At 42.8% G+C, this 19,607-nt stretch overlaps 2 protein-coding genes across 4 annotated transcripts in view; one reads left to right on the top strand and one right to left on the bottom strand.

Moving 5' to 3' along the window:
• MAPRE2 (microtubule associated protein RP/EB family member 2) overlaps positions 1-10,553 on the top strand; it is a 98,165-nt gene extending 87,612 nt beyond the window's left edge. For all 3 annotated transcript variants that reach the window (XM_032181227.1, XM_032181226.1, XM_032181224.1), the window contains 2 exons: positions 2,038-2,196; positions 8,415-10,553. In XM_032181227.1, coding sequence (XP_032037118.1) covers positions 2,038-2,196; positions 8,415-8,486 — 231 coding nt within the window. In that variant the 3' untranslated portion in view covers positions 8,487-10,553. The remainder of the gene's footprint in view (positions 1-2,037; positions 2,197-8,414) is intronic.
• A 2,529-nt stretch (positions 10,554-13,082) lies between these two features.
• LOC116485714 (ethanolaminephosphotransferase 1-like) overlaps positions 13,083-19,607 on the bottom strand; it is a 54,355-nt gene continuing 47,830 nt past the window's right edge. The window contains exons 8-10 of the mRNA XM_032181223.1: positions 19,076-19,256; positions 15,755-15,937; positions 13,083-14,547 (exon numbers count right to left, since the gene is read on the bottom strand). Of these exons, the coding sequence (XP_032037114.1) occupies positions 14,482-14,547; positions 15,755-15,937; positions 19,076-19,256 (430 nt within the window). The 3' untranslated portion in view covers positions 13,083-14,481. The remainder of the gene's footprint in view (positions 14,548-15,754; positions 15,938-19,075; positions 19,257-19,607) is intronic.

Genomic DNA, 19,607 nt, shown 5'->3' with positions numbered 1-19,607 from the left:
GTGGTCCTGAGAAAAATCCATGAGGTACAACCACTCATCACCGGCCTCTACCTGGATATAGACCTATTGACCACCACTCTCTGGGAGTGGCCTTCAAGCCAACTCCTTATCCACCAAATAGTCTACCATTTAAATCTGTTTATCCAATTTGGAGGTCAAGACATCATGTGAGACCGTGTCAAAGGCCTTACAGAAATCCAGGTAGATGACATTGGTCAGTCTTCCCTTGTCAACTGATGCAGTCAGTCCATCACAGAAAGTCACCAGAATGCTCAGGCACAATTTACCCGTGGTGAAGCCATGCTGTCTTGGATCACCTCCTTGTCTTGCATGTGCCTTGACACTGCTTCCAGAAGGATCTATTCCATGATTTTCCCAGGCACAGAGGTGGGGCTCACTGGTCTGTAGTTCCCTAGGCCCTCCTTCCTACACTTTTTAGAAAGGGGAGTGATGTTTCTCTTTTTCTAGTCACGGGAACCTCACCTGACTGCCAGGACTTTTCAAATACAATGGAGAGAGGCTTGGCAACTGTATCAGCCAATTCTTTCAGGACACTGGGATGCATGTTATCAGGCCCCATAGACTTGTAGCTGTTCAGTTGCATCAGGTGGTCTCGAACCTGCTCTTTGCTTACAGTGCGTGGGACTTTGCTCCCCCAGCCCTCACCTACAGGTTCAGGGCAATGAGAGACGTGGGAAGCCTGACTGTCAGTGAAGACTGAGACAAAGAAGTTGTTGAGTACCTCAGCCTTCTCCGTATCTGTCATTACCAGTTCACCCTTTACATGCATCAGAGGGGGGCACACTCTCCTTGGCCCTTCTTTTCTGAGCAATGTTCCTATAGAATCCCTCCCTGTTATTCTTTGCATTCCTTGCCGAGCTCAGTTCCATCTGTGCCTTGGCTTTCCTGATCCCATCCCTGTACATCCACACAGCATCCCTGTGCTCTTCCCAGGCCATGTGTCCCTGCTTCCACTGCCTGTGCATTTCCTTCTTGCTCCTCAGTCCGACCAGCAGGGCCTTGCTCAGCCATGTCGGTTTCCTGCCTTGCCTGCTGGATATGTTACACATGAGGGTGGAGAGCTCTTGCGCTATAACACCAAGTGTTCTTAAAGAGTTACCAGCTCTGACCAGTTCATCTGTCCCTAAAGACAGCTTCCCAGGCAATCTCATCCAATAACTCTTTAAATAGCTGGAAGTTTGCCCTTTTGAAGTTAAGGGTCCTGACTTTGCTCTTTGTCAGCCCCATATTCCTCAAGGTCACATTCTGCAGCAGTCCCAGCAGAGAAATCAAGACCAACTGTATAACATAAAGTCTCTCGTGTGGAAGGCTGCAGTAACAAATGATACTTGAAATTTGTGACTTTTTGAGACAGCACATTAATCAGACGAGAAAGTCTACAGTACCTCCTGGGTACTGCATGCTGCAGCAGCCTCAGGGTGCTGAGACACAGGTCTGTGATGGTTCAGCAAGTGGGGAGGCAGCAAAGAGGTGAAAAAACAACACAGCAGCACTTGCAGCTAGCCCTTTTAATTTCCTAACTGGACCATTTCCCTTTATGAGCTTTTCTACTAGCTCTGCATATTTTCAGGCGAGGAGATGCAGTAGGCTTCCAAACAACTGCACATTAATCCAGGCAGAGTAATGCAATTCTTGTGCTGAATGTTTTATTAATTACCATTACATTACATTTCTGGCAGCTTTATTAGAAGCCAGATCTTAAATAGCTCTGACTCTTGAACTGCTGCTTTAGGTTTCAATATAAAAGAACACTGAAAAAATTGACCTCTAAGGATCAAGGTTAAGAAGCATCCACGAGGCATAGTGGGGGAAGGCTGATTTACTGTTGTTTGTTGTGTAATAATCAGTCTAGCACTTCAAAAAAAAAAAAAAAAAGTGGAATTTACTTTTTGTGAATATAAGCTATAAAAATGAATATGTATTTAGGGTGGTGGTTGGCACACATGATTTTAGACTGAGCTGTTTTGTCTGTAGTGCTCTTCACAACTGATGCACCATGTGCTGGTTTGTATGCAGGTACATTCATTAAAACTTGCACTTGAAGGCGTGGAGAAGGAAAGAGATTTCTACTTTGGCAAACTAAGGGAGATTGAACTTCTCTGCCAGGAACATGGGGGAGAGAATAATGACCTTGTCCATCGGCTAATGGAAGTCCTTTATGCTTCAGAAGAACACGTAAGTTCAAGTTTAATGTACATTTTATTGAGACAGAACAGCTTAATTCTATAAAAGAAATTATTGACACAGTATTGGGTCATGTCCTATATCTAGGTCAGCAGAGCAGTAGCAGCTAGGATTTCCATGAATCCTCCCCCCAAATGGAAGCTTGCTTTCACAAACAGACTTTGCAGCTTGGGGAATAGACTCGGGAGGCCGGCTGCCTTTTGCTGCTTCAGTGTAGGTTTTGTTTTCTACTTTTGCTAAAGTTACTCTGAAATGGGAGGGTGTGTGTCACAGTATTAAATTGGTTTCATGTGGTCCTGAGACTTAGTTTTGTTTTGCTCCTATGTTTCTGCATGAAGTGTTTCTCGTGTTCTGTGAGGTGTTGAGAACTAAAAAAAGAGAATTTCTCACAGAGGTGCTGTTTAATGTCTACAGCTGTGAACCTTCTCTTTCCCATGTGGCAGTGTCATAGTGCGTACAGTGCAGGTTGCCAAATGCATAATTATGTCTGCAGAAGTAATGCTCTTTAGCATTTTTTATCCTGTTGCTATAGGCAAAATTCTTCAGTGTGCAAACCCAATAATCCTCTATTACCAAAATTGCAGAAATGTATTGTCTGCAAGATTAAACGAGAATCTCATTGCATCTTAGACACAGCACTGTAGACACTGAACAAAGCAAGGAGCTGTAAAGGATCCTGGTTAAATTCCTCAGATACACTCAGGGATAATGATTCAGTAGAGATTTAGCTGAACTACTGCTATTCATGCTAACTAAATCCCTGTATGCGCTGTTCTGATAATTGACCCCTCAGTCTCCACTGGACGATAGCTTTGGCTCCAGAGCGTATAAGCATCAGCCTAATCTCTCAGTAGCCCTGTGGCACTGTAGCCTTTCTTACATCTGTTCCCACAAAGCTGCTGCAGCAGTAGTCAGCTGACTTAAAATTTATATCAAAAGTTGTGCTGAAGCAGCTGCTGAATTGTATGCTTGTCTAAAATAAACTAGTAGAGCACAAACGAATGTTGGGTGCAAGAGGAGCACAAGCTTGTCACTGACAGAGGCCACTGCTCAGATTAGAAGTGACAGGGGAAAGAGGATTTGTTCAGTGGTGTGGGGTGAGTGTTAGAGAGGAAAAGGAGGAGAAAACCATTATTTTTGCAGGAGTAAACAATCAGACAAATCTGCTAGACACGTGATAACAGGCTAAAAGAATTACATACGTATAGTGGTCAGAGAAAATGTCTTCTGGATTCAAGAACAGTGATTTATTTATAAAGCAAAGCCAGAAAAATCCCTCTTCTCCCTATACCCCTACCACATCTGTCTCTGTTGGCTTAAATGGGAAGCGATTCCCAGCCAAGGAATGCATTAGTTGCGTTTCTTCCTGCAGTTTTCCTTGCTGGCAGCACACATTACAAAATGTCCTACTTTAGTCCACATCTTGCTGTGTTATCTGCTTACTTCCTCCAATACTTTTCCTGTTGAAAGCATCGTCAGTGCCTGCACATGAGCTAGATACACGAGCTGTGCCTTTATCTAGAATGGGCTTCCAGCTGGAGGCCGTGGATGTCACTTCAGCAGCAGCAGAGCCCTGACCTCTCAGGGAAGAACAGAGGTCATTCCCCACTCATTTTTTTTTCCTGCCTTTCAGTGACAGAATTCATCTCCTTACCTTCTGGGGTGCACATCCCCTCTTCAGCTTAGTAGACAGACTATGGTTTGCTGAAACAAAACCCAAGTGTGCAGAGACTGAGAACCAAACATCGTGATTACCTTGCTGATGCCTACTTCTTGCTTTCATACTTTGCTGTCTCATCGGCCTGCTTTGACTATAACTTCTGTTTTTTCTCTCTGTGTAATGAAGTTGTTCCAAGTTAAATTCTCTTATCTCTCCATACTTTGTGGGTTAATCCCTTGGTAACAGCAGTTTAGATTTCCCAAGCCCCAGATGGGAAATAGCCCCAAAGCACAAGCTACTTCAGCATTCCTGGTTTCTTGCTAATAAGTTCATGGTAAATCCAGCTTAGATTGTTGTAATCTCTGTTTCAGAGTGTCTTAAATATTGAGGGCCTAGAGGGAGAAAAAAAGTTTGCATTAATTTTCAGGATTCATGGCAGTTATAAAAGATACTGTGGCCATGAGGTTTTTCTCCAAGGAGGGAGATGTGAGGTAATGCAGCTCACATATACTGCACAAGTCATACCTGACCAAAGCCTTTGTACTTAAATATCACAGCCAAGTTAAATTCATTTTCAGTTCATTCCTCCAATAACCATTCCATAGTGATCTCAAACTCTTCCTTCATAGCTGTAATGTGACAGGAGTCTATTGTACTCCTCGTGGTGATCATGTCCTATTTTTCATGCCAACTTATTCAGAAGGGACAAGTCTCTCTGTATATCCTAATTTTGCATTATGCTTAATTTAATCCTCGTAAAAGAAGAAAAGTCTGGACAGCACTTCAAGTGCTCAAGTCTCCTAGTAGCTCATAGGTCCCCCATGAGAATTGTAGGCTGTCAGGTGAATTCTATTGTAGAATGACTCAGAATACAAATAAAAAGTTTAGAACTTAAAAGGTATGCTTTCCAGACATTTGATCATTTTAGTATTGCATTGGAGGGATTTTTGTCAAATTCACATTAATGGTTTGGTTTTGTTTGTATTTTTTTATAAATATTTTTTCAGAATTCCAAGTCACAGCACAGTTTCAACCGAGTAACCTCATGAGCTTGTTTCATTTAATTCAGTAAAGGCTAAGTTTTTAAGACTTTTTTCCTTTATTTTACTGTTGTTTTGAGTCTTTCAGCACAATTATCTATTTGGGTTTCTTGGTTTTAAGGCTTATTCTCCCTGGTACAGTTCTGTTCTAAACCTCCTCATTACCCGTCTTTGCTTATGCAAGAGGGGTGTTGTATCTGCTAGCTGCATTTAAAGTTTAGCTGATCAGTCTGTAATCCTTCGTAATTTTTGATTACAAATTGCTTATTTGTAATCTTTCTGCTTCTTAGTTAAAAAAAAAAAAAAAAATCAAAGTAGTCAGCGAATGCTATTGAAAAAGGATGCATTAGGGTGTTGCAGGGAAGCGTGGCCTCTAGCACTCATGCTGTGACTGCTACAGACAGCACTGAGACCTTGGATAGTATGCAAAGCATTTGGTAGTCTGGTTTTATAGCAGGAGAGCTTCCGACAGAAGAGCCAGAAGAGGCTACGTGTCTGGTTATGGAAGCTGGAGCCATATAGGCCTTGGCATAAAGCAAAATTGCTGCTGCTTTTGCTTTCCTAGATAGGCTGTTCTGGTTCAGTTCATGCGGAAGTTGGATGGATTGCTGCTCTTTGATCTCTGGGTTGCTCAGCTCACATTTCCAAACAAATTGCTTGAAATTCAGTTGGTTTTGTATCTTTCTGCTCTAGCAGCCGCCACATCTGTTGCTGCTTTTGGGAAAGGCACCCACCCCCACACAGCAGCTGGTTTTGATAAAGAATAGCTTTGCAGTCTGCAGGCACACCTGAACGGTTTGAGGCGGATGGACTGAGGGTCAGAAGCGAGCATCCCTCTCAGTGGCAGGCAGGGATGGCCATGGTCGTGTGATCTGAGTCAGAAATAAATGCTCTAAATAGACCTTCCACTACTTGCCTTATTAGGGGATGCTATTCAAGGAGATTCCACAGTCCCAAGGTAATTGTGCAGAGTGATTCTTGTCTTTCCCATTTCACGTATTTATACAAGCTGTGCATACTGGAAAGCACGTGCCCAAGTCCCGGAACAACTTCTGTGGTAGCCACGTAAGACTTACCATTTCCATCAAAGGTAAGCCTGGCAGGAGAGGAGCCACTGCTCCTCTTCAGAGCTGCAGGGTAGGTTCCCAAGCCACTCCCTGTGGTTAGAGGCTTTCCCTATTATGCATGAAAGGATAGCATGTACATGACCTATAAAATCTGCATGAATGCGCTTTCTACTTGGCGTATCATAAAATCTGCACATGTGGAGCCTATTGAACAGGTACATAGCAGAGCAGGTCACACAGCTCATTAGGTTTAGACGAGCCTCAGTTTTCGTACCCTGTAGCACAGGATCATGTTCTTACAGCTGGCAGCTTCTGCCTGGAAACTGGTGCACCCTTGAATTCTTGCACTCTTGCAGCCTATTACAGAAGATGGGATTTTTAGATATCATACAAAAAGAATTTGACTTGGTGTACCATATGTAATAAAGGTATCGTTCCCCCAAGAGGGCCATGAGACACAGCTGCAATTGTCCCAACTGATATATGTGGCATCTACCTGAAAATAGCACCTGAGTGGTGGAAAGCTTACTTCCAAATGAAGTTTGGCTGTTTCTCAATGTGGTAAACAGCTGAGTATTTGTCATATCAGCAAATGTTAGGGACCTTATTTACTTGTTCCTGCCTTTTAGAAATATGAATATATTGCTGCCAGAAGGGGAGCATTTTCTTATTGTATAAGCTGCTCTGAACTGTTCCAGGAAGATTCGAATTATGGCCTCCTTTTTCTTTCAATTTTTGCCTCCAGTTTGAAAGCTTGGCATTATCAGTGTCTTAAAGTCTGTTGTCCAGGCCGCTCGCTTCTGATGGAAGTTGCTGGGAGCCAGGCAAGTTCTGCAGAGGCACCTCATCAGCAAGGGTACATTTCCAGTGGCAGCTCGGTGTCTTGGAAAAGGGTTTTCCTTGAGAGTTGCCTTCAGCTGAGCACTACTAATGCAGGGCAGGGAGTAGATGTGTAGGATCTTTTCAGCGAAGTGTGCTGTGGAAGGATGGAAATGCACTTAAGAGAGAATCTGTACATGTAGCTACACCTGATGGGAATACAGAGTGCTGTAAGAAACAGCCAGCCTTTCTGAGCTCTGATAGATCTAGGCCAACTCAAGATACCAGGTCTGTTGTCTCTAAATTGGAAACTGTTTAAAAACTTGTATCACGTGCAATGAGGATCCAGCATTCTTCTCAGTCAGGGTTTCCTCTCACAACAGGAATGTATATGCAGAGGCACAGTTCTAGAAAATACTGTGTAATAATCATTTGCAAGAAGGTGTTCATTAGTGATCGCCTGCCTTCTACCAGTAGCTCTGTAAATGAGTGAATACTGGACTTCTTCCAAAGAAAATGTGTTCATGCTTAGCAAATCTGTGGCTATGTTTTCTGGGTAACATTGAAAATCATGGTTTTGATAGCCTTTGAACTCTGGGCTGTACTAGCATGTATATACCATTTGGGGAAAGTAGTGTAGCTGACCTAAAAAAAAAAAAAAGTGAGTTTAATTTAATTTTTAAAGTATGTGATAGAAAAAGCATCTTGTCCATTTTGTGATAAAAACCCGGAGTGAAGATTGTGTGAAAACTGTAGCAGACGGGTTCAGAAATCGGTGGACAGGCTGAAAATGGGAGGACATCGGGATGCTATGATACAGCATCTGACTGGAATATCTCACTACCTGGTTATTTGAACTGCTCACTTGCTAGAACAGCTAACGCTGTGAGGATGAAAACTGACACTTTTTTGGGGGAAGTATCAGTACTGCGTATACATCGATTAAAAGCAAAATAAATGCATTTTATTGTAAGTCACAAAATTCTGCTCTTCTCAGGAAACAGCTCACTTTGTGCAAGTCCAAAAGTAGTACAGAAACAAACAGTTCACAATATCATGAGCAAATCAACATGAATATGCCTAATTACTCCATGGAAGTGTTTTTACTCCATTTTGAATTTAACTGTGCCCACACCCCATAGGCTGCAGCAACAAATTGCAGTAAACAGACTTTTCATAGCCTTAAAACTCGTTAAATAAAAAATTATGCAAAAGAGCTACTGAGAGATTCATTCGTACTACAGCTCTGATTTATGTTACCTGAGAGTTAGCATTTATTTTATGCCAGTTTTCATTGCAGCAGAGAGATTTAAAAAGCAAAACAAACTCTGAATCTCAACTTTGTCTTAATATTTGAAGCACATAGCTTAATATTAAGCAATCTAACTCATATAGCTTTGTGAAAGGCCAAACAGACATTGGATGCAGACAGGGAAATGGAGACAGAATATGAGGGTGTCATATCAGTGGCAAACTTGAGTTATTCACCGTTCTGTGTTGATGTCTTCTCATTTGAATGAAAGTTAAAAGTTGAACTTGAGGCCAGAGGGAGCATGGTGGGGTGATGTTACGTGAGGAATGCTGTCTGCTGAAGGATGTTGTGGGGTCTTTTTCTGCCTGCAGGAGGGCCACACAGAAGAGCATGAAGGTGAAGAGCAAGTCCATGACCAGCCCCAGCAGCAGGAGGAGTACTGACTCACCCAGCGTCTCTGACAATTTTCATTTTGTGTGAGAACTTTCTTCTGGAGAATGGAACATGTGTGGCCTCAAACTTGAAATCAGTTCACTCCCAGTCTGCCATTAACATTTATGTACCATAGTGAGTGCCAGCCAACCACTGCATTCTGTACCCATACTTTGCCAAGATGCATTTGCAGAAGTCTTCTTTCAGTGTATCTTCCCAAGAGGTTGTAGGGCTACATCACCTACTGTACATCACTGCAACTTCACCACTTGGCTGCTTGAGATTTGTTCTGCTCTTTTAAGAAAATATATATATTTATTTTTTTTTCTTTTTGTCTTAAGTATGATACACTTGTAACTTGTTCTAACATATTTATATTGGCATTTTGTGTGGCAAGAAGTACCGTACCACTAGCTGTGTCTCTCACTTTGTGGTGCTTTGGCGTTTCCTAGTACATCTGCCTCGGGGCGTAAATTCGGTCAATTGGAATAAAGGGATACAGTGGAAGTCGTGCTCAAGCCATAACGATGAGGTGTGTTGTGGAGGAAAATGCTCGTGTTGCTCACGTTTATTCCTTTCCCGCCTTCACGAAATGGAAGGCATAGCATCTGTTTCACTAGGAGAGATTTAAAACCTTGTGTTTAGAAAGCTTGTTAGAAAGCTGCATGGTATGTTTTTTGACTTATTTCTGGAGGACAGACATCCACTTCCGTTTTTTGAAAACCCTCCCAGTTTCCTGACTAGTCAATAGACATTTCCCAGCTTTTCTTCCTTCCCGAGGAGTCCTGTCCCAGCCTCCAGCTTCAGCTCTGCCTGCAGAGGGCTCAGTGCTGATGCAGGAGAGGAATCTCCTTGACACAAGTGTAGCTGCAGGACACGATCTCTGCTGTCATGCTTGGCTTCCCACCCCTCAGAAGAGGACAAAGTAGGCCAGACATTTCTTTTTGCTATCCTCCCCCCTCTGCTGCAAGTCTGGAAGACGCAAAGCTTCCTCACTAGTGCAAGCTATGGGGGAAACCCAGCCACAGAACTAGCCCTGAAAACCCCAGAACTCCCTGTAAGTGGGTGGGGGACACCTCGTGGGTGTTGAGGCCGCTTCTGAAGTGTGGAGAGGCAGCGAGACGTCCTCCTTGGAGACAGTGCATGCATCAGACCCGCTGACCAAGGGGAAGAGAGCCAGCTCTGTGCTTGGCTGACCTTCCCGCAGCGAGGCTGGCGTGGTGCAGCAGCACATCCACCCTGGAGGCGCCCGCAGTGAGAGTGCTCCTTTCCAGAACGGTCCCCACCGCCCTGTTCTAAATGATGGTATTTTATAAACAGGTATCTTGAAGTGTATAAAGCATTCCTTGTTTTTATCGTGAAACTGTGCATCCTAGTCTCTCTGAATATTTTATGCTTGGTATTCTTGGTCTCTCACTTGACTTTCCGTAATTCTGGATTGTTCCTCTGATCAAGCAGGTACATGGAAGTCCCAACCCAGTCTGCAGTCACTGAAAAAAAAATCAAAAACCCATTGAACAGCTAAACCTTCTTAGGTCTTCATGCACTCCTAGAGCATGAGCTCCCAGCTGATGCTTCCATAGAGAGGTTTTTAATTAATCAGCCCACCAACACGCGCGCACACATGCAGTTTTCTGTTCCTAAGAAATCTTTTGCAGCTAAGTGGCTCTTAGTTAAATGTGAGAACGCTGCTGTTGTGTTGCACCGCAGGCGATATATAAAATACTGTTAAAACATTAGAACAGGTATTTCTATCTCCTTGATTGCTCCCTGCGCCCGTAGAGTTTCTAGACCCTCTGGGTTGAAGATCTTCTGGCCCTGCCTCCAGCATTGACCTCACAGCTTACCTAATAATAGCAAAAGTACTGCAACCTGCAGGCCAGCACTTTCCTTTCTGATTTTGATTGGTTACAAATAAGATCTGGTTTATAAAAATGTGTATTTTCCAAACTAAGTATTTCCAAGAATCACCACAGATGGGGGAATTGTCATTTTCATTGTATTTGTGTTTATTAGAACCTGTGTACTTATTACAATTGTCATTGTAATAAACGGTAGTTCTTCATAATGCTGTTGAACTGAAGAGCAGTCACTAATTTTTTTTCCAGTCTCCAGAACGTCCTTTATAGGGGATTTCTGATGGGGCAAGGAGTTTGGGATCAGGCTACAAACCTAATCATCATCAGCAGTCTCTGATGACTGCAGTTTGTCCTTCTGCTAATATTCGAGCAGGTGCAGGGAGAGCACTTCAAGAGAAAATGCTTCTCTGAAGGTGCAAACAGTTGGGTTGTTGAGCTCCCAGGGGTTCATAGTCAGGCTGTGGCGCCTCTGAACATTTCTCTTTGAAGCACATTTAAGGAACAACAACAACAAAAGCTGAACTTCGTTTCCTTATGTTCTCTATATCCTTTTTTTGATCTGAGGAGTGTAGTGGTCTCGCTGCTTGTGTCAAGGAGGAAGTGACTGATGCAGGGAGCCAGGGCAGTAAATTACCTCTTGGGCACTAGAAATGTGGCTGTGCTGAGGGGACAGCGATGCTCTGAAAGGGGAAAGAGTTGTCCTTCTCCTCCCACCCCCTGCGAGTAACCCATTATTCCGTTATGGTTTTGATATGCATTTGTAATTACCTTTACTAAATAGCACACCATAAAGCTTTGGTTATATATTAAATGTAAACTGAAAGGAATGTAAACATATGTATTGTTAATTATAAATAGATAAGTAATGACATAATAGATACAAAAAGTCTTATCCAGATGTATCAGTCATTTTACATTATCCACAAATTGTCGCATGGTAGAGTAGATTTTTGTCTGAATATGTGAATAACTTGACTTGCGTTTATCTTTTTACATATTTAATAAAAAAATATATGTTAAAATCTGTCTAGCTCTAGAGACTTCAAAACATTCTAAAACAATACCTTTCTGTTTAAAATACATATATTTAATTGCTTTGTTATTGAGTGCATATGGGAGCAGGAAGAAAAAGACAGCTGCTTTAAAAAAATAAGTTCACTTATCCCAGTGTGTGCAGGTAGTGTCTATTTCTTTCCTCAAGAGCCCAGAAACTGTATCACTTTCTACAAAAAAAAAAAAAAAAAAAAGGTACATGTATGTATATATGTGTGTATATATGTACATGGAAACAGAACATTCTTTTTTTATGGCAAATGCTTTCCAATTTCAGAGTACTAAATCTCCTGTAGCATCACTTAGTTTGGGTACATCAAAAGCAAAGCTGAAGGGAGCTGGGAGGTGAAAAGAGCACAACAGCAAAGGCACTGAAGCACCCAGTGGACTTTTGTAAGGGATTCAGGGATGAATCTTTCTTGCAGTACCTAAAAGCCACCTGTTTTAGATCTTTCTGCCACAGGTTGAAGCCACCTGGTTGCGTGCCACCACTGCAAGGTCAGACCAGCTCCTCCCACTACCTCCAGGTACCCCAGGGCCCCACTTTGGGAATGTTTCTGATATGGGGGTAGGTGAAGCAGGGACCCGAGGAGCCAATTTCCAAACTGGGCACCCAAACCTGTGTGAGCAGTGCTAGTTGTATTGCTTTTCGTAAGACGTGGGGGAGGTGTGTCTTTGGGCTCATGTGAATACTCCACAGCGCAAAAAGGAAGTAATGCGTTTTCCAGTTCAAATAGTTCAAAAGAAAACTCTCTGACTTAATTTTTTGGCCATAAAAAATTGTTCTTAAACCAAGCTCTGGTCATCTTCATATCATTATTGGACTTTGCAAAATAAATCTGACCATACTGCCGTATGAACAAAGTGTTTTTATTCCCTTTCATTGAACCAGTTACCATCTGAGGTGGCTAACAATTCGATATGTACACAGTGCATTACATTATCTGTTTATACTTGTCTTTATAGAGATTGTAGTGACAAGTTACTTTCAAAAGGAAAAAAAAGTTTGCTATGTCTTCACGTGGAATACAAAAAAGCTGTCCGGAGCTTAATTTCCTTTTAAAGTGATGCTATAGACACTGTAGAAAGGTACGAGTGCAGGCAGCTTATGGCAGTTCAAGTTTTATAATTTCATTTAATGCAGTATTTCAAAATACTCCATTACAGTGTATCAAATTGTGCAGCTTTTGTGCCCCTTATTTCTAACTGCTTTTATAAGTAAGTGCAAAATAGAGGGAAAAGGAAAGCCTGTCCGTGGAGTTCCTCCAGTACAACCACTTGCAAGCCAGAGGTATTTTTGTTCGTTGTGTTCTTATTCTTTTCTTGTCAGGACTTCCTCCAGATGCTTTTGATGGACAGGTTAAAAATATTGAAGTAGGTCAGACTTTTATACCAGTGTATCTTCTATCTGAATTAATACTTCAGCAAGCAGTGAGATTGCTCGGTGCAGGCCTGCCTCAGACTCGGAGCCGCTGCTGGGGGAAGTCTGCCCTACCAACATCGTGGTAGGCCAACTACTGTGACAGGCTACCTTAATCTGAGGCTGTTCACATAATATACAGGTGGAAGATACGACTAGTCGGTGGTCATCCAAAAACTGTAGTGCTCTTACTGATGTACAAGGATGTTAACTGGGGAAAACGTCATCAGGCCAGTGATAAAGCAAAAAAAAAAAAAAAAAAAAAAAAAAAAAAAGAGGAAAAAAAGGTCTACAAATTGAAAATGGTGAACCTGAAGTTTAGTGGCTCAACACCTATGTTTCTGCCCTGCTTCTGGCAAGTGAGATACTTAACAGTTTAATAAACATGCCAGTCAGTCAATCTCACCCCCCTGTGCAAGAAATGTAATAAAATGCTTACCTTGGGGAAAGCGGACAGATTGTTTCATTAGTGCTTCAAGGCCACAAAGTCCCTTTGGCTAGGGCAGCATATGAAAAGGGATGAAACTCAAATTCCTCGTTCTTCCTCCAAGGCACACAGAAAGCCCACATATATTATAGATGGAGAGAGCAGTTTACATCTGCATGCAAATGTGTAATGTCAAAAAAAAAGCTCTTGTTTGATTTGGTTGGGTTTTTTTGTTTGTTGTTTTTTTGTCATTATCTGAAACCACAAAAATTTGTTTCAAGAACACAGGCAAATAATTGTTTGCTTAGCATTTTGCACTGATAGACAAGGTTCAAAAATATTTAGAATGTGCATGGCTGGCTCATTTTTCACTGCTCGTTTCATGGTTTAGAAAGCTGTGTGCTTTGCAGTGAAATATGAGCATATTCAAGCATTTGTTGGCCAAATTTATTCTCAGCTGGTTACCTTTGTAGGGCATATTGCTTGTTGCTACTTAAATATCAACAATGTGCTTGAATATAAAATAATAGAAAATAAGTATAAAAGAAATAGAAAAAAGAGAAAATAAGTATAAAAGCAAGCGCCTCTGGTATGGAGCCTGCATTTTGGACGGATACAGGTCAGCTGAGTTTCATCTTAATGCTGGGGGGTAGGGATCCTGCATTTCAAAAATACTTCAGTGTGCCCATAGCTTTCTGATCTCATTCTCTTCACACATTTGTCTGAGGTGAAGAAAAGACTGAATGTGCATAAGCCCTTCAGGAGACTGCATGGAAGAAATGAGTTGTGAGAAAATGAATATGGAAACTGCAGCAGGCACAGATGTCTGAGTGGGAAGGATGTGGTGGGTGGGTTTGCATTGCCGGGGTCTCAGTGGTGAAGAGTCTGGGCAAAGCCAGTTCTGGTTATAAAACACCAAGGATCCCACATAACCCAGCACAGCTTTATCAAGGGCTTTGGGCACAGTGGCAAGGAGGAGGAAGACGAAAGCTTCAGAGAAAGTGACATGGCATTAGGAAAGAGAATAAATATTAGCAGCAGCACAACTTGGTAAACACGTCTCTGCTGGACAGGAATTTTCCTCTGAGATGAAGCATCTTGCTGCATAGCTCGTTTTCGCAGTTGTTCGAGTATCTGGACTATTTTATTCTTTGGTTATTTTAATCAGATTAATTCCACTATTTATCACATCAAAAGAGCTGGAAATCTCCATGTCAAGTGTTACAGTCTGACCGTAGTGCAGGTGTTCAGTCTTGGACGCGTTTCTTCAGGGAAAAGATGTAAATGTTGAAGTGTTCGCTCAGCTGCCTCCCCTAAAGATAAATCACAGAGATTAGCAAACAGCCCTGTACAAGCTTCACAGCTCCCCATCTCTCTTCTCCCAGTCACACTGGTGAGGACCCAGCCGCCGCCCTGGTGTACTTGGGGCCCTAGGAGCATGTGGGGACCTAGGAGCATGTGGGGACCTACAAGTATCCAAGCATGAGAGCTGTGATCGTGGCACTCCTCTTGCAGCACACCGATGGGAAGTTAAATTACTACAGGCCAGATCCACAACCCTCATAAATCATGATGGAGCTGGGCCCACTCATTCAATAGTGGATTTTGACCAGGTGATCCCATTATGATCTCCACTGACTGGCCCCTGGTGGTGCTTGGGTAAAGTCCACTACACTGGCAACATCTGCTGACAAAAGGCCTCCTGCAAAGGCAGGAGGAAAAATCCTCGCATCCCAACAGCTATCTTAAATAAAGGAATGCTGAGCAAATCCCTGTGAAATGAGGTCTTTGCCATGCAAGATGTTTTATTTGAACGTAAGCCCCCATTAAGACACTTTCCTAAGGATTATTTGACAATGCTTTTTGGAAAAAAAAAAAAAAAAGGCATTAGCTAGGGAAAAATGAATTTAAGCAGTAATTCAGAGGATAATAAATGACAAAACTGATATCTAACAGACATGAAAATGTGTGAGTAAGACTGAATGAACTGGAAAACCGTTTGTGTCTCCAGCTTGAGAGATGCTAAATAGAAGGCCATGAAAAGATGAGAAGTGTGGACAGTTGTTTTGCCTGCAGGTTGAAAGCAGAGTTAGCCACCTTACTGTAGGAATTTTATGCATTTTACTTTGCATTTTACCTTCCTGTTTTTTTCACTCAAGTAACCTCAGGAGAAGAAAGGGCAAAGGGGTGAGGGCATTCGTGCCAGACGGATCAGCTGTTACATAAACCTGTCCATAAATATTATGACTGTGATAGTTTTAAAGCCAATACCAGTCATTTCATAGGAATTATTCATCACTGAGGCCGCTGCATGCACAAAAAGGCACTGCCAGCAGCAAACTGATGTTATTTTTATTTTTTTTTAACTTTAGACTAAATAAAACACGAGAAACCTGTAACTTAAGATTCAGACTCCTGGACAGGGCCCCAGCCTGAGAGCACAGACACCATCCCCAGGCCCTATATCAGCGCCATGCCCCACACAGCTCTTGCCCGGTCATTTTGGAGCAGCCCTCTTACCACGCAGATGCCATAGTGCACATGAGCCGCCGTGACCAGCGCGGTGAACACGGCCAGCACCGCTTCTTCTGCCCAGCCCAGCAGCCCCGAGATGGCTGCGTAGACCACCAGCGCCAAGGGGAACAGGAACCAGTGGAGCAGCTCGGGCCGGGTGCTGCTCATCTGGCAGACGATGACTTTGCACTGTGGGAACAGAGGTGGCCAGGTGAGAAGCAGAGGGCGGTCAGTGTGTTCCTAGACAGCCTGCATCCATTTTCTCTGTGGGTTGCTTTTGACGGGGGAAAAAAACAGGCTAGACTTCAAAATGGAGCCTGTTTCTACTACTATCGATGACAAACTTTGTGCCTCATTGTCCGTGACTCTTAAAGGACTTTATTGCAAGTAATTTAAAATACACACTTCTTTTAGGGAGACAGTGTTTTGACATGCTGCACTTTATGAGCTGAAGCCCAGCTTTGCGAAAGGGCAGTTTGTTTGACACTGTGCTTTCACACAGCCTCGTAAAGTTGTAATCCCAAATCAAATTGCCACCACTTAGTCACTAGAAGAGCACAGTGGTATTCTAATCACATGGCATGGCAGGAATATATTCTGGTTTGTGGTATGTAAGGGAGAGAAAGCAATGTATGTCTCTTTCAAATCCTGTTTTTCTTTCCTAGCACTACTCCGTATACTAAAACACCCACCTGGGCAGCACCATTTCCCTGGCTCGATTATGGAGATGAGCTCTCTGGAGATGGAGCTGGGGCCCCAGGAAAGGGATCCCACTCAGAATGGCAGAAAAAAAAATGAATATACGATGCATGACTCAACGGAAAACAATTAGCTTAATTTTACTGAGATCTTGAAAAGTCATGAGATGAACTCAGCTAAGTTCAGATTTATACAGTAAGGCACTCAAGGCTTTTACCTGTTTTAGACTCCTTAAGCCATTTGTCTCATACACATTCTCTTCAGGAAAAAAAAAAAAAAAAAAAAAAGGAGGGGGGGGAATTTAGGAAATTTTTATCTATTTAAGTTTCATTCAATATTTGAATGTGGTCACAAATAGATTTTATGCATCCTGAAAACAGTGGGGAAAAAAAATGAAAAAAAAATCATTCCCTGTACAGTGCTTGAAATCCTGTAACAGCAGGAATAGCAGTCTGACTGAAATCTAATGAAAATACTGGCTTTCCTACATATGTAAATTTATTTGCTTACTTTGAATTATTGGATATTGACAATGAATTTTTTGAATAGCACCAATTCTGTAAGTCCTTACAAATTGTTCCAGAGGGTATCAGAGATTGCTTTCCAATCCCCCTTGCCTCCACCTTGCTGCACTACCCTGGCCCTGCTGGATTTAAATCTCTGTGGTGTATACCCCTAGGTGGGTCCTGAGCATCTTTTATGATCTCCCCAGGAGGTTCCTCACAAAGCATCTCCTGAGGCAGCCATCAGGGGACCACCACCTCAGCTGCTGCACTGACACTGTGGTCACAGCTAAAGGTCCCCTCTGTGGGGCCTGAATCCTTCACTCAAGTGAGCACACTCGCCTCTGAGGGCTTTGCAGGAAAGACAAGGACAAGCGTCTTCCCTTTTTAGGCCTTTTTTCCTCAGTTTAACCAAAAATGTTGGAAATGTCCCATCTCTCAGGACAGGCTGGAGGCCCTTCCTTCTGCCCACAAATGGGAGGCCACCACCGTCCCCACACGTCCTGACTTCATGCAGCTGCAAGGCCGGGTCCATGGCCAGGCCTTTATCCAAAAGGTCAGCGGGGCAACGGAGCACGTTGCCAAAGGCACAAGGAGTTTGGGATAACATCGAGTAGAGAGACAGGGGCTGCAGTCCGTGGTCTGCAGGCCAGATAATGAAAACCCAGAACGTCAGGCTGTGACAGAGCTGGGAGCATGGCTCTGACAGCCGTCCCTCTGCTGCTGGAGGTACCAGAGGGGGCGACAGGAAAGGCGGGCTTGTTTGTCACTTTTAAAACGTGATAAACTACAGCTAACACACATATATTTTTAATGCTCGCTTTTAAAGTGCTTACATTTCAGCTAACATGCAGGCATTTTTAATTCATGTAAGCCTCTCGTACTGCAGTGGATGTTTTTTGGAAAACTAAAACCAAGGCCTTTAAGTACGTGCGCTACACTCAATGCCTTAGAAAATGCAGTCTACTGAGAAACTTCTGGTTTGCCTTACTATTTTTCTTCTATGTTTCTATGAGCTTCTGTCATATTAAGTCCTTAAGATGGAATTGTTCGATTTGCGACCCTCAGAAACATGTATTTATAGAATACATGTAGCAAGTATCACAATTATTTTTTTCATTCCTTAATATGTTTCTGGAGGGGTTCTGCTTTCTCTTTTAATAATTCCTGCATTTTCCAAGCTCTCTCTCACAATGCAAGACGTTTCAAGACTTCCACCTTTTACATTGGATGCAGTGTTGCTCAATGATAATGATTTTGGATGGTGATGGAGACTGCCTTCCTAAAATGCCAGCAGTCACTGTCCTTTAGGGTCCCTTAGCATCAACCAGAGGAACACCTTTCTACTTAGCTGCTGCTCACTTGCTACTCTCCTGGCAAGAAAAGAAGCACAAGGCCTCCTGCAAAGAAGAAAGCCCTGTGTTTCCTGCAATGGTCAGCATTACTGCCTGGCTGCCCATGCTGTTCACCAAGGTTGATGTCACCCCATTGGCATTACAAGGGGCAAAACTGGAAACGGTGTTCATGTGGTGTAGGAGAAGGCAACCCTTGGGCAGAGAGCCATCACTGTGCTCCTGCATCACTTCACATCTTCCCTTAAAAAAGGATGTGGGTGGCATGGCCTTATTCTGAACGGTGAGGGGGAGATGTGGGATCAGCTGACGTGCAGGATACAGGACTGCGTGTGCCATGTTAATGGGAAAAGCAGGAGGCGAAGGCTACAGCCACCCCCGGCTCTAGCTGGTAAGTCTGTGCCTGCATTGAGCTTCATTTTACATTTCTGCCTATATGCAGTGCATATCTGTTAGATTTCTGGAAGGGAAGCCTTCCCAGGGTTATTCATAAAGCCTTGGGGCAAAAAAAAAAAAAAAAAAAAAAAAAAAAAATTAAAATGTTCTGCTGTAGTAGAATAAGTACTGCAGCACTGTAAGCGTCCCCAGCCCAGACAACTGCTGTGATGTATTTTTGTAAGAGAGAGCGTAACACAGAGGTAGAGGAGTGGTGTAGGCGATCCTGCTGAATTTTAACTACAGTTTCTGTTCCCTTCTGTTTATTTATGTAAAAATAGAAGTCTCGCTGACACAAAGCTGTCTCTAAATAATACCACCACCACAAACATACTTACAATAACATTTGAGAAAGTAACCCCAACCATCCATAAAAACAATCTTGGTTGCTTTGCTAATATGTTGCCTGGAGATAAAACCACCCAGACTGTAAGAAGAACGAATAGCAACAGAGGTGACACAAGAGGTAGGAGTCCTTCATACAAAGAACCATTCTTCAGTGTTTTCTTTAGATGTGCTCTGTAAATAAATACAATGATTTTATGGAGTGAGAAAATTTATCCATTCTATTTCCACACAGTAACTTCAAACTCTAGCCTGAACTCAGCCCAGGAATTCATCTTGCAGCACAACTACCTGTGCAAATGTGTTAGGTACCAGGGCTTTTTAAGAAAAATTGTAGGATACCCAACAAACACTGATTTCTGGGCTAAAATTATACTGCTTTGTATGCACAGCTTCTGTTCAGCTCCCCTCCCTAATCACTGTCTGGCAGCAGACCACTAGCTCTAGTACCATAGCTGTCGTCCACATGCACAGCATGCAGATGTGTTGTGAAGTCAAAACATACATTTTTAGATGATGAACCTT

Source organism: Aythya fuligula, chromosome 2, assembly GCF_009819795.1.
Source record: "Aythya fuligula isolate bAytFul2 chromosome 2, bAytFul2.pri, whole genome shotgun sequence".
Taxonomy (NCBI): Eukaryota; Metazoa; Chordata; class Aves; order Anseriformes; family Anatidae; genus Aythya; species Aythya fuligula.
The sequence above is the reverse complement of the archived record's forward strand: the minus strand, read 5'-3'. Positions and strand labels throughout refer to the sequence as shown.